At 34.9% G+C, this 15,878-nt stretch overlaps 1 protein-coding gene across 1 annotated transcript; it reads right to left on the minus strand.

The window, feature by feature from the left end:
- Positions 1 to 1,058: 1,058 nt before the first annotated feature.
- On the minus strand, positions 1,059 to 13,417 carry LOC110716018 (protein phosphatase 2C 70-like). The gene is made up of 13 exons (XM_021894651.1): positions 13,079 to 13,417; positions 10,877 to 11,063; positions 9,988 to 10,173; positions 9,695 to 9,870; positions 9,441 to 9,599; positions 8,314 to 8,457; positions 8,156 to 8,217; positions 4,716 to 4,851; positions 4,030 to 4,124; positions 3,110 to 3,225; positions 2,825 to 2,954; positions 2,190 to 2,244; positions 1,059 to 2,068 (listed from the first exon to the last, which is right to left on the minus strand). Exons 1-13 carry the CDS (start codon positions 13,220 to 13,222, stop codon positions 1,910 to 1,912), a joined length of 1,749 nt encoding a protein of 582 aa, XP_021750343.1. The 5' UTR covers positions 13,223 to 13,417; the 3' UTR covers positions 1,059 to 1,909.
- Positions 13,418 to 15,878: the final 2,461 nt, after the last annotated feature.

The raw sequence follows: 15,878 nt of genomic DNA on the forward strand, positions 1-15,878 counted from the left end.
GTCAAGAGCAAATTGTAATATTAATTATACATTAATATTACTGATCGGAAGCGGCCTCTAGCTTAAGCATTTCGATCACTTGACCTCACTGAGTAATTAGCTTTCCTAATTAGTTCCGAACCCTCTATCGGAATAATACACTTGTTCGAAGGACACCATTCCTTTCAATATGCACCTAAATTTAATGTATTCAATAATTATGGCTAATAAATTAGCGAATCCTAGACATTAATATGATTTTATCAATTGACAACTTGTAATTGTCATAGTTAAGGTCTCATTTGAAAAATTTGCACATAATTTACCAATTTAAACTTGTATTATGAATCTTCTAACTACCATACAGACAAAGCTAAATGAAGATCGACCTTTCTTAAGCAAACCAATGTCTTTTAGCATTGAAACCCTTCAGAAGAAATGCTTTTAAGTCAATTTATAGCAAATATATAATATTATTCGTTATTATGTAGGATCTTACGAGCCTACGATCCGATTTTATCGATTTGATCCCACCCTCCCACCACCCCTCATCGATTCAAGGTAGGATCCCGATCCTAACAACCTTGGTAATATATATTACAATCCAACATAATACTTTTAGATTATACTTCGTATGTCTTTTAGATTATGCTTTGTATGTCTTTTTTATTTTTTTATTTTATTGTTTACATCTATTAAATTTTGTATTTTCTTCTTCATTTCTATTTTTTGCAAAAATAAGATGCTCCGTAAAACTAAAAATATATTAGTAAATTTTAATACATTTTACATTAACACAAATTACAAAGAAGTTTTCATTTTTTTAACATCCTTGGTGAAGTGGCTCCCACGGTAATAGCATTTCAAGAGTTTGCTACACTACAGGAAGTCTGGATCCAACACCTCTGATTTGGATTTGCAAAGCCAAGCTAATCCAATCGAGTTATTGATTCTCCTTCATCACGATTCGATTACGTTGTGAGTTTGTTATCCGAGCTAGTATTTACGAAAAGGGAAAAGAAAAAAGCAAAAAGCAAAAAAAACCAATAATTTCAATCATAGATTAAACGCAGAAGATGTATTACGGAGTGCATTTACACTTTCGATTTCAAGGTTCATCATACATTAAAATCTTGTACTCCTACATTCAAATGATTCCATGAGTTATAATAGTGAAACAAAATAATGTACTGATTCTCAAGGCCAAAATCTATGGTACAGGGAATCAGTAGCAAAATATCAACCAAATTTACATTAGGCTCTATCTAAAAATCAGTTTATCCAATTTTGCTGCATCATGCCAGTTAAAGGCTTATTTATGCACAGTACATATACAGCGTAACAGCGACCGAGTAGGCGAGTATACCACATTGTCGACAATTGAAGAATTGTTTCCTATGGAAATCTACAGAACATTAATTTATAATAAATAAAACTGTTAAATTGCAGTTATAAGGTATATACCAAGCAACTCATGACTAGCCATAAGCAACTATTTTCCCATCTTCATACATTCAGGCAGGCATGGAGCTGTTAGGCAGGCCAGTGACGGACCATTTGCAGAAGAAAAGGCCTTATCTGCCTCTGATTTTCCACCATGAAAACCCATATAGCTTAATATGATGAAGCGAGCAACTTCTTCCAGGAAATTTACATTTGAACTGGGAGAGGAATGAATCACGGAAATGTAAGCATTCCAAGCATGACTTGCTAGCCTGCATCAGTTGCCATATATTATTGGCATGCATTAGACAGATTCTGTGCAGGAAATGCTGACTTCAAATCTCAGCAGTTTGATGGATCTGCAACCAATGTCCAGAGATTGAAGAAACACTGTTGCGTTTATCACAGATGATGACCATCCAGGAATCAATTAACTTCTTCTGAATATTAGTAGATGATTATCTACCAAACCCTTAAATATTACATATCATGGCTCATATTTACACAAGGTTCTCAAAGCAGTGTCAAAATCTACATAAACTATGGAGGTGTTATCCTTTGTACGCAATTTTCTAGCCTCATTTAATAAAAAGTTAGCTATCTTCTGTGCAGAGCCCTTCCTATCGCTGGAGTATCTCTCCTTTGCCTGTGTCCAACGAAAAATTTCAAGGTCATGATAGATTAAGGTTTTTTTTTTTAGTTATATTATCTTATGGTCTCATAGTCAAGAAAATTAGTAGTCATGATACTCATGAACAATATACTACCTGAAGAACAAACTGACTAGCCTTCTTTGCACTGATGACATCCCACAAACCGTCACTGTATAACAAAAGAATATGGTGAGATATCCAAAATTTAAGGTTAGGAGTTACAAGGTCTACGAATTTAAGGGCACCTGCAAATGCATGAATTATTCTAACACATTTCTTTCACAAGTGATACAACATAGCTAAATGAAAAGACTTTCCCACAGGCAACAGAGATCATCAATTATGTATTTGCAAATAAGACGGTAAGTGCAGTAGTCATTTGGCCCATTTGCATTTGCAGGGACTGCACTTGGTAGGGAGGACCAGGTATTCGATCCCCCCCACAACAACAATTGGGAGGGGACTGAAACCTAACCGCCCAGAGCTATACCCGAATCCGGATTAGCCCAAAGGGTGAACCGGGTGGAACAACAAAAAAATTTGGCCCATTTGCATATCCATATAATTTGCAAACGGTTCCATCATATCTCTTGTATTCACTTCAGACAGTTTAGCAAATTCAACAGTTTTTAGTACGAAGTATAATGATAGGGAGTTTTGGGACTATTGACTTTATATTGCAACAGTGGTACATGCTGAATTTGCAAAAGGAAAAGCTCCTGATCAAGTGTGGCAGATGGTAACGTTACCTTGCCAGCACTGCAAAGGCTTCACTTGCTTGACCAACACGGACAACTTGGCTTATATATGGCTCTGAACTAAATCGAGCATCCTGCTCCTTCAAAAATTTGTCACCAAGCATTCTCCCAAGATTAAGACCTGAAAATTGGCAAATAAGATGTTATAAAATTAAATGATATGGATTTCAACAAAAAGATACATTTAATTTTAGTTTATGTGGTGGTCAGCAAAATGAATATAAGTCAGCAAACAATAGGCTGTAAAGATGACGGACAACATAATATTTTGTTTACCACACAGGCGTGTGTCCCCATCCTTTAATGGATTTCCTGATTCACTGATACGTTGCCTCTCAGAGTAGCTGGATATCCTATGGTCTTCAGTCATCTTGATCTGTCTCCCATCAATGCTGCCAAAGGATTGAGAACAAAACAATTAAACTAATAAAAAAAAAATTAAAAAAACCATATTCAAGCATAGCTGAGAAAAATAACCATAATTATAAATCCCAAAATTTTAGCCGAGGCTTAATTTGGTGCATTAGAAATTAATATTAAATAGGCACAATATCTTAACACTACATGAGTGAGTAAACTCCATATTTTTTTCAGTTTACATGTATTTTTTCACCACATGATAACTTTCAATGCCTAGTATGACTTTGTAAATCAAAAACAGAGGTAAAGGGATGCATTACTTTGCAAGCTGAGTTTGACAAGGTTAAAAAGCAAGCAAACTAATGAAGGCTGTTATCAATATAAAGACAATTACAGATAGTATCAATTATCAAAGCTAAGCACCAAATAATAATTTCATAAAAATTCAAATGGCACAGATTTTTTTCTTTTGGGTAAATTTACCTCTAAAAGAAGCAGAAGAGTAAACTCAATACTTTTCAGTATACATGTAACCTTTTCACCATATGATAAAACACAACGCCAAGCATGACTTTGCAAACCAAAAAAAACAGAGGTAAAGTGATGCATTACTTTGTTAGCTGAGTTTGACAAGGTTGAAAACCAAACTTATAATGGCTGTTATCGACGTGACCAAAGCTAAGCACCATAATGAAACTGCATAAGCACATACTTCATATGTGTGTGTGTGTGTGTTGTTTTGGGGGGCCGGGGGGGTGGAAGGTGCGCAGCCATGTGAAGGCAAATACAGATGATATCAAAGCCAAGCACCATAAAAATATAGCATAAGGACATACTTCATGACGCAGGCTGAGTCTCCAACATTGGCACATTGAGCAAAGAAACTGTCATAACCATCACCCCAAACCAGAAGCACCGTTGCAGTACAACCCTGAAAGAACTACAGTTATGAGCACTGAAAACCCATAAATTGGAGACAGATAAAAGAAACCACTAATGAGTCACAGATCTGTTGGATAGGATATAAAAGTCATAACATCAATATTTCAAGCCATGATAAGTGTGGAAGGCTTAAAATGCATACTTTAGAATTTGCACAAAACCACACTAAGGTCAAGGAAGTAGTTCAGGCCTTAAAAGTCACATTGTGTAAAGTGTATGGTAAGTTTGATATAATTAGCTAGTCATAAGAAAAATAAACTTGCATAAGGTGGAATTTCACAAGTGCCTAGTCATTTAATATATTAGATGCTATACAAAACATTTCCAAGATAACTAGTGGATACAGTCATCCACAAAAAATATCTAGAATCTACAGCTTCTTTATGTCCAGAATTATATTAGATTATCAGATTGTCCTCTCAATGCTTATATAGATTTTATTTTTATAGAAAAAACTTAATGGAACAAAAATTAGTAGACGGAGACAGTGTGTCTGCAAGCATGTAAAATAAACCCGTTCAAAAATTTGATGCCTGAAAATAGTTCATATCCATGTTGAAGAAATGGCACAGAATAGAACCTCATAATAGTGATTTAAACAAGCTTCCGTTTGAAAAATTGCTTCCCTCAGGACATCTGATGCATCTTGTCGTGAGAAAATCTTCTCCCTTCTTAATGAGTCCAATAAAATTGTTGCTATCGTCTCAGGAAGTATTCTAGAAAACAAATAGTAAAATACAATAATTAAAAAAACAAAAAACAAAAAAATCCATAAAAGCATGGGTAGAAGCATAATACATTGCATTAAAAGACGCTAATACTGAAGTAGTTGTCCCATACAAAGTTGTAAATTTCTTAATCAGCATGCATAGGCAGATGACAACAGTTTCACACATGTCAAATATCATCATCACCAATAATACAGGCTTGATTTAATTGATTAAAAATTATATTTAAATATTTACAATAAAAAATAACTCTGATTTGGTTTTGGGAACTTTCCAAGATCTAATTTCATGAGAGATCAATCAACACAACCAGGCATTATGTTTAACAAGACTGAAAGATAAAAGAGGCATAGTAGCTACGCATGTGTTTGTAATCTGAGTTAGGTCTATCCTATCTTAGTTAAAGCTCAGTTTATTTTAGCAAGAGTAGTAGTACTGCATTAGAGTAATTTTACATAAGCTGAACTATATTTAAGAAAGATATGTTATGTCTTAAATGTTTAGAGTACTCGTTTGTTTTTCAAGTTTTAAGTTGGTTAATGTGTGCTAATTACTCATTGACTAAAGTATTTGATTAGTCATTGAAAAAACTAATTGTCACACCAAAGCAAAGGCAGGATTATCTGATATCCATCAATATTCACTCCAAAATTTCAGATATTGTATATCATACGTTTTCATATCATATACACATATCGAATTTATATCAATTTTTGTATCCGGTTATCTGATCTGAAACCAAATTATGAATTACAGAAGAAATAATAGCTACCCCCTCAAAGAATACTAACACATATAATTAGAGAAAAACTAGTGTGTTTGTGTGAGTGTGTTTAGCAGACCTCAGTCAAATGGCAAAAATTGAAAATTTAACCAAAATCAACCTGAAGCGGTAGTTAAAAGTTCAAAAGAAGATGGCTGAAATGCCAGAAGTGAGTTGGGAAAAACTAGCTTAAAGTTCAGAAGTGAGCACGACCACAAAGAAAAAGCAAGAAAGAAACTAGAGCAGAGTCTGGTGGGTGGTTTAAGCAGCGAGGCTACCACACTGTTTTGAGGCTTTTGCCTAGGCTGTATAGTCTGTTTGTATAGTCTGTTTGGAAGTCTGGATATGCGAGGAAAAGTTAATGAAGGCTTGTCTCTTTACTTGGGGACAAAGTTTGGGAAGCTTAATAAATCTTGAGTGAATGCCCAAGTACACTAGATGGCAAATGATGGGAAGTTAATGTTGTGTGAATTTCCCAAAGTTCCCTTTAAGAGATTACTATGTTATTTATGTATCAATTGTAGGCCTATATACAAAGTTCATTACGAAGATTATGGAAAGATAAGGTGAGTAAGCTTTGTATAGAAAAAGGTAAGAGGAAGAAACACAAATAGAAGATTGCTAAAAGTAGCTAAGTTTGTAACTGAGGTAATTATGGAAAAGGAAGCAAGACTGCAAGAGCTATGAGCAGCTAATGTGAAGAGCGAAGTGTTATCATCTCTTGCACTTGTGAAGATAACCAAATGTTTTGCTACGTGAGGATTAGTCTGTAACCAAGTTTAAGAGTTATTAGTGAGGTAACAACTCTTGTAATTCAAGATTTTGTTTAATATTAGCATTTAAACACCTGAATTGTTTGTGTGATTGTGTTTGTATTTTCCTCAAAAAAGTAAAAACCCTTACAATATAGTTGAAAGCAGAAAAGTTAGAGAAACTAAAGGTGTCCCAAGCTGAAAAATTAGCTGATTATAAAAAAAATAATACTTCCTCCGTTCAAGTAATATTGCACCATGGGAGGAGGGCACAATATTTTTGGTAGTGGGAAAAAGGAAGAGAACGAAAGGGAAAAAAAATACAAAATTGTCCATGTGATTGTAAGCATAAACTGAAGAAACAAGTGTTAATAAGTAAGTTTGTATTGGGTAATTTAAGCTGGATTGATTTGTAAGTTACAGAAAATAAACTAATACTTCCTTCATTCAAGTAAGGGTATAAAGGTAAGTGGTGCAATTATAGCATAACGGAGGAAGTACTATAATCACAAAATAAAATGTATAGCTGGTTTGAAAAGGGGTGAAATTACTTGTATTATTAAATTAACTAAAATTTAATACAGCTGAGATGCTTGACAAACAGGACTAAAATTGATAAATTAGCCAAAACTAGTAATTAGGTCACTTGGTGACAAGATAAGTGCATGCCAAATAAAGCAGCTCAAGTCCATTCCAAAGAAAGCAGCTCAAGTGCACGCCAAACAATGCAGCTCAAGAGCATGTCAAACGAAGCAGCTTAAGTCCTTGCCAAACACAGCAGCTAAATTAACTTGCAAATTCATCTAGCTTAAATTTAAGATAGCTTGACAAACAGGACTTGATTGAATTTAAAAAATATATAAATAAATAAAAACAACAAAAAAAAAAAAAAAATATTAAGAGGGAAAAAAAAAAAAAAAAAAAAAAAAGAAGCTAAAACTAGTAATTAGGTCACTGGGTGACATTATAAGTGCATGCCATACAAAGCAGTTCAAGTGCATGTCAAACAAAGCAGTTCAAGCGCATGTCAAACAAAGCAGCTAAAGTGCATGCTAAATGAAGCAGCTCAAATGCATTCTAAATGAAGCAGCTCAAGTGCGGGCCAAATGAAGCAGCTTTAGTGCTTGCCAAGTAAAGGAGCTAAATCAACTTAACAATTCATTTAACTACCAATTTCAGCTAAACATATCATATTTAGTCAAGCTTGCAAACATTTCAGGTAGCTAATTTCCTTCCAACTAATCGTTTTAGTAACCTTAGTATTTCAACTATGCAAAACAAGTACACTAACTAGCTAATTTTACTTTTCAGCTAAATTTAAAAAGCACTTCAACTAGCTTATCAATTTACATAACAGCATAGCACATTAAATTCAGCTCATTTCACCCCATTTTTAGCTAGATAATCACTACAGGTAATGTAAGTAAATTCTCAAAATCAGTAACTCTATAACAATTATGATTTATCCCCCTTTTAAACCAACTTTTCAGCATTTAACAGCCTTCTCAGCTTCCAGCCAATTTTACCAAATACACGCTATCAACGAATATTTAAATTTCAATTACCGATTCCTGCCAACTTAACATCTTCAGCTAGCTTACCAAACAGTCTAATAGTAATTTTAAGTAGCTTCTGTGGCTGATGGTTAAGAATTCCAAATAATTGACCATGTTCAATATGATCCTCATACATGATTGTACAATAGACCTTACCAATCATTTCAATCCAGCTCCCAGATAATAAAGAAAAACTTTAAATGAAAGCCAAATGTACTAACTTGCTTGCTGACTGAGCTGCAGCTGCTCCACCATGTCCATCACATATACCAAAAAGTCCAAACTGTATAAAACAAAAAAAAATATGTCTGATTACATTGATTGTAAAAACTCAGAGTAGAAATGAGTCATATGACCATGACCAGCAATATTTATGCACCTGTTCTGCCCCAGGAAGTGGCCATTGATAATAGCAGACATCTTCCATTGGAAGTCGTTTTCCTCCACGACGGGTAGACATGGGGTCTGATGCAATACCTACTCCAACCGGGTTCTCTGATTGAGTTAGGGGTGTAATTTGCACCTGCCACAAGGAACAAGACACTAGAGACTTTAAAAAGGTGCCATCAATTCGTAATTTTCCCATCAAAAACAGATTTCATGCTTTAAAGCAACTTCAAAATTCAGCAGCTTATCAAAAAAACACAAAGGGGTATGTATAGAGCAAGTGATTTTCAGCGGACGTAAATGGCATATTGCTTACATCACTCCAAATAATAGACAAATAGCTAAGCATGCCCACAATGCTAACAAGACTTGAGATCTACTAAATCAATCAATCAATCAAAGCCTCAATTCTATAAGTGAGATCTACTAAATATATATAGCAAAAAAGCACAATAAGATACCTCCAAGTGCATTTTAAGAGAAGCAAATAAATAAATAAATAAATAAATAAGAGATATACAGACATAGTGATGGAGCATAATTAAAAGCAACAGAAAATATATGAAAACATGGAGTGCCAATTGGATATAATAACTCTCAAAAAGCAGGGAAGCAAGAGCAACCAAGTCACAGGGCCACTTAAGAAAAAAGCTGTTTTGGGGACGTTATTTTTATTTAGCTTGTCCAAAGGCTTCTATGGATTGCACTTATAAAGTTATATACTCCGTACCACAAGCAACAAGAGTATAATTGGTGAAGTAGCTTCTGTTTGTTTCGTACTGTTGACAACCTTTAAAACGACAATGCTAACAAAACTAGAAAAATCGAACTTAGCCATTCACAAACCAATAACTCATTTCAATAGACTATAAACGTTACGAAATTTAATCGCAATTTTACTTCATTACATGAAAAGCATTATGCTCATGGATGTTGGTTTTATCTTGTTTTCCTTTTTCTTTACAATCTGCCACCTTCATATAAGATTATGAAGCATGCACAATGTCACATACAAGGACTTGAATAGTCAACCAACAAAAGTCCAACAAAATAGCTATTGCTACGGTTTTGATGTATTTACCAAAGACATGATTACCATATCACAACTGTAGAACTCACACTTATCTGGGAAGTGGTACCAAGAGTGATTACATCGCCACCAACAAGCTCCTTTGGCTCACCCCAAGTTCTGCTTCCAAAATCAGGATGATGTACAGCCTTTGTATTTAGAAGAGTTCCATTAAGACTACCCAAGTCCACTAGCTCCCATTTCAATTTCTGTAAGAACAAGCCAACAATAATTTACCCTAAATAAAAGCAGTGCAAATGGAGGGGTAGTAATGTCCTACTCTTATAAAAGGAAAGAAAATTACATTAGAATTCCAGTTTATCATAGCATGCTTTCCAGAAACCTCTGAATCCTTCAGCAGCACATCACTTGGCGGGACCCTTCCGAGAGTTAGTGGAAGCTTAGATGCGTCAGTAGACCATACTGAACACCGAAGCCCACATGCAGGGCCAGTGATAACTTCAAGCGAGAGGCAGCTTCCTGCACCACTAACAGGAAGATATAATGATATGCATTACAGCTTCAATAAAATATAATTCTTTTCTAATAGTTCCTAGTCTTCCTACACATGTATAACTGGTACAAGGAACTAAGTACCTTGATCTCTGGTAAAACTATGCAACTTGACATCTTCTGGCTTAAACCTCGAGTCATGATTTGGGCCTTCCTTTACATTGCATTTCTGCTCTTCAGGATTATGGCTAGTCAGCAAGGGGCGCCTTAACGTTTGACCAACTACAAGGTCTTCTGCCTGATCACCTATGTCTAACACTAAACTACCACCTGGAAGATGGGAAAGTTCGTATTAGCTCTAGTAAATTGAGGTACGTAATTAAATAAGAAGCAAAAAGGTTTGCAAATAAATGCAAAAGCTCTATCACAATTTTTGATTCAAAAGAAACATTCTCATGAAGGGTAGATGCTAACCATCTAGGTGATCTATCTAGATCAATACATAATATATTAATATGAGTGATACTTTAGGATCCCAGATTACTGGTCAATTTCAAATGAGTAATACTTTAAGCATCACAGGTGTCCCTAACATGACATATCAAACTGAAAATTTTAGAGAAAGATACTAATACCAAAAGAAAAAGTTTTAATTAGATGATTGCTATCATTTAACCTGTGTAAGGAAAAAACCATCGATAGATATCCTCTTATATACCTTCCAAGTTTCAAATGCTTCAAATGCAGACGTGCACCAAGACTATAAATTTTACTCAATCAACCAATAGAAAGATGTGCACCAACAAAATGTACTTCAAATTCAAGAAAAATGAAAATTTGCAGGCTGATAGAAACATGACTTTACATCAAGCAAAAACCTGTACGTCAACATAATACTCAAATCGACAAATAAAAATTAAATGTTTGAAGATGAAGAGGAAAGCAATCAGCTTCTAATCTTCTGTAGCATTACTATTAAATATCCCAAAGCAAAAAGAGTTATTTGACAGGATGACAAAGAAAAGTAGCATGCCTTGTGTCAAGTGAGGTACGGGAGGAGGAAGCCTCTGTTTGTAAGTAAGGCTATGTGACCCAGGTGAGCTATAATTCCCTTCAGTTTGCAAATGTGAACCCTCTGAGGTGTGAAAATTCAATGGTTCATTTCTTGGGCTTGGGAGCTGATCAGAATCTTCTTGCACCAAAGGCCTCTCTTCATCAACCTATGCACGATACCAAAAAAAAAAAAATGTAAAAGTCAACAATAACAACGATCAAAAACCAAATTAAACTGGATAAATATGATATCTGTCATTAGTAATAAGCAATAGCTATGCAGCACAGGTATGGGTGGGTTTAACAAACATGGAGGCTTGAAGCTAAATTAGAGTACAAGGTTTTATCAAGCCTATTTTGTTCAAAAATTTAGCTTCATTTTTGTGTTCAGTAAATTTGAAAAAAATAAATCATTCCAAACTTATTCAGGTTTGAAAAATTTAATCACAATATTTGTGATGTTTCTTTACTCAGTAAAATAATATTAAAATAAAAAAGAGCTATCAGGGAGTTCAGAATGTTAAGGAAAGGAAGGCTATCCAAATAAAAAAAGACCAAATAGATAAATAATGTACATAATTAATTAACAATAAGTGTGGATGAGATAATATGGTGCTACTTTTTAGATAATTAATGTAGCACTAACAATTAACGAATCTATTTCAAGTATCATTTCCTTAATATCTAGCAGGCTCCATGTTAGGAAAACCAACAATCAAAGGTATCTAGGAGGCATACATTATACATATAAGGCATAGTTTTCATATATCAATCATTGACATAAAAATGACAATAATATTGGTGTTTTCATACTGCTCGTTTGACATCCCTGCAATAATTCTAGTTCTTTTGTACCAAGAGCAAATTATAAAGACTTCAATCTTTCTTTAAAGCATTGAGTTTCAGAGGATTCTATATCTTCCATAACAAATGCTAGTCATCATAGATTAAAAGGAAAAAAAAAAAATCAATAGTTTCTCCATTTAACCATTTGAAAATGTCAATCAAGCCATAGTACCATACCCAATACTTGTCTCTTCGGACTAGAAAATTGAAGACAAGAATGACATTTCCAACAAATTTTTTTATCTAAGAGACAGAAATGGTGACATTATGCAGATTATTTTAATTTCTAGCCTAAAAAAGGTATTGAAGGACGAAAGGGAGCTCAATTAATCACGCCGCTAACCCTAAACAATATCACAACTATTTACCTTATAGGTGCACTCTATTACCATATACATCTAGCTTTAAGATTAATACCTAGATAATAATGCCCAATCAGAACAAGTAATCAGCTCAGTAATTAAGAAACAGGCAGTGTGAAAGTGTAAATGAACTCTAGAAGTCGTTCTGCTAACACGAAAACCTATGGCCTAAAAGTCTAGAATCAACTTATCCATAATGCTAGCAATGCTCACCGATTACTGAATAATTACAATTGTTTCCACTAAACGAGCTCAAACTTATGGTGCACATAAAGGTAATCAAAGACTGATAACAACGAATAATGACGCATCTAATATTACCATAATGATCTAATTTTATATAGAGTAAAACTGCAAGAAAAAAATGGAGAGTAAATCAATATTGAGGACAGCCGGGTGCTAACGCCAAGTATACTTCAGTCATATAACAGTAACTCAATCACATCATACTCAGCGACAGCAAGAAGAAACAAATCACTACTAATACATAAGGAAATTCAGGAAACCACCTAAGCAATCCTCTTCAAATCAATTAGTTCATATGATCCTAAAAAAACTAATCTTCTTTGTGACACTGTTACATCCATAAAATCAACACCTAAGCTCACACTCGAAAATCGAGCAATGCTAACATGTTACAACGACACGTCCGAAAACTCGAACATGATTATCCAATCCCCTCCCTCCAGATTCATGAATCATGTCACAGCTCTAAACCCATTTCCACACACATAAAAATCACTCAAAAAATTTCGAAAATCACCAAAAATCATGAGCAATCACCCAAAAACAAACAACAACAAAATCAAAACCTCATCATCATCATCTAAAATCAACTGAACACGATCACCCTAACCTAATGCAACATCAAAATCAAGCAAAAACCAGAAAAATCAAAATCAATCATTTCGAAAAGAATCCTAAAAAACCGAATTGAAATCAAATCAAAAGAGGAGAAGAGAGGAGAAACTGACCTTAGAAGGCGAAGGTAATTGATGACGAAAAGAGCGAGAGAAGAATCGCCATGGTTTACAAGCAAGGAGGATAAGAAGGATGAGGAGAAAAAGCATAATGAAGATGAAGACGACAATGGAGGTAGCTAGCATCAGCATCGCCATCGCCTACGGGTTCTCTCTAGAGAGAGAAAGAAGAGAGAGAAAGTGAGAAGAAGGTGATGATGATAGGGGGAGATTGCGAGAATACCGCATTGAAATCGTCGCATTTAAATTATTTTCATTTTCATTTTTCAACGCTCATAAAATACATATACTCATACACAGGATAACACACTCTTTTCTTACTTTCTTTATTTTTTTGAGTCTTCTTACAAGACATCCGAGGAAAGATTGAGAAAAAGAGAGAGGAAGTATACATAAAACATGTGTACGTCTTTACTCACTTGTATTGATCTTAACTATTGTGAGAAAATACAAGTTCATCAAATTGATAAACTTAAAATGTTTATCTAAAGGTATAATTGTCACTTTATACATTTAAGTATGGGTAAGTTTGTACTTTCACTGATAAAAAGAAGTTAACTTTCTTGAACACTGCCGCTAATGGTGGACAAATATTTGAAGAACCTTAATGGCGAAATCAACCACTTCAATGGCAAAATTGAAGCTCACGAGCAGCATCAATGGAGGAGGATGATACCTGTTTTTCCGAACTAAGTCTTATTTGCAAAGTATTTTGCAAAATGGATGCGTGGCAAAACTATCTACCAAACTAAGCTTTTAGGGTAAAACGCTGTCTCGGATAGCGTTTTATAACCTGGATTTTTTAAAAAAAATATTCAAAGTGTAAAACGCTGTCTTAGACAGCGTTTTACATGTTGACTTTTTTTTAAAACAAAAATTTGTAATTTTTAGTATAATTTTTTTTTTTTTTTAAAATATTAATTTCAGATTTTTTTTTGAGTCAGCGTTTTTAGGATAAGTTTTTTTTTTCTTTTTTTCTTAGAAATTAATAATTTAAAAAAAAATAAATTTGGAAAGAAGAGAGAGAAAAGGAAGGAGACCTGTGAAGGAAGAGAGAGAAAGGAAGGAGGATGAGGGACGCAATAGCACTAGAGTAGGAGACGAAGACGAAAGTAGTCATACCAGTATTCATAGCTTGTTTGCTGATAATCATGAGTCCAACTTGGCAAAATTCCGCCATTAACATTCCTATGTAAGGAGCTGCTTCACTCTCCATCTCTTCTTTCTTAAAAAAAAAAAAAAAAAATACTTATCCTAATTTCTGATTTTATTAAAATAAATATTTGCACTAAAAACGCTGACTCAGACAGCGATTTTAGTGTAATTTTTTTTATTTTAAAATTATAAATTACGATTTTTTTAAAAAAAAAAAGTCAACATGTAAAACGCTGTCTCAAACAGCGTTTTACACTTTGAATTTTTTTACACTTTGAATTTTTTTTAAAAAAAATCCAGGTTATAAAACAATGTCCGAGACAGCGTTTTATCACTGAAACTTAGTTTGGTAAATACTTTTGCCACGCATCTATTTTGCAAAATACTTTGCAAATAGGGCTTAATTTGGGAAAACGTCCTCTTCCCTTTGGGGTTAACCATACCCATTATTTTCCCACTTTCTACTAGGGTTTTCGTTTAATTTAGCGGCAAAGCCGCCGAATATATGGTGATAGACATCGTGGTTCATAAGAAGCTTCAATAGAGGAAGGAAGAAAGCATCAATAGAGGAAAGAGGAAAGCATGAGAAGCTTCAATGGCGGAAAAAGAGAAACGGTGTTAGTGCTTTGTTGGGTAGTTTACAGCTGGATGTTGATGTGGCCCATTTACTATTCGAGTTATTTACCAAATGGCCATTTGATAAACATAAAACGTTAATATTGAAGATCAATGGGGGCCGACTCAGCGATTTTTGTTTCAACAAAGGTTTGAAATTTTTAAATTTGGTTAGAGGATCATTTCAAGTTCTGCGATGCTAAGGTCAATACATGGCATGTTTCAAGAGATAAACAAAATCCGCAAGGATCGCAGGCATAATTAATACAACTAAACAACCTAACATGCAATTATAAAAGCAATAAACACATAAACATACAAAGAAGGAGAGAGAGAAAGTAAGGAAAATACTTCCTTACCCTTGAAGAGTGCTTCTCACAAACCCCGAGCACGAACACGGAAAGCTTTAGACCCGCAAGTGCAAATCCTCTTTCTTTGCACACCCACGCACCCGAACGGTTCCCTACCTCGTAGCTTAGATGAGGCTAGACCAAAAGAAACTAGAGTACTACGAACTTAAAGACTTTCTCACGCTTTTAGGAGATACCTTATTGAGTTCAACTCAAGTGAATAATCCTAACTCTCTAGGTTGGTATATATAGGCAAAGGCTCCCAAAAACCTCAATCATCTTTCCATGTGAGAGAAATGATAAGTGAGAAAAATAAGCAATTAATTTAATTCTAAATTAAATTAAATTACACAAATCAATTAGCAAACAACAAGTAGCAAGAGGTAAGGGAGGTTAGGTAAGGACCACAAGAGGAGGACCGCACCTTCCTTGCTCCCCAAGCCAAACACACTCACCAACCGACCCCAATAATGGCGCACCAGCTGGCGGCCTGCCTTGGGCACCAAGGCTACCTTGCTAGTGCTTGGTCCCTCCTAGGCCTGCCAGCCGGCCCACGCAGCAGCAGCAGCCCCGCACCAGCAAGCCACGCAATATTTCGGGCTGCTGGGCGCTACTACCGCTAGCAAGGCCCGGCAAGCCTTGTTGGCTGCTAGCCTCACTTGCGGGGATTGCGG

The sequence above is a fragment of the Chenopodium quinoa genome, unplaced genomic scaffold (assembly GCF_001683475.1).
Source record: "Chenopodium quinoa cultivar QQ74 unplaced genomic scaffold, ASM168347v1, whole genome shotgun sequence".
Classification (NCBI taxonomy): Eukaryota; Viridiplantae; Streptophyta; class Magnoliopsida; order Caryophyllales; family Amaranthaceae; genus Chenopodium; species Chenopodium quinoa.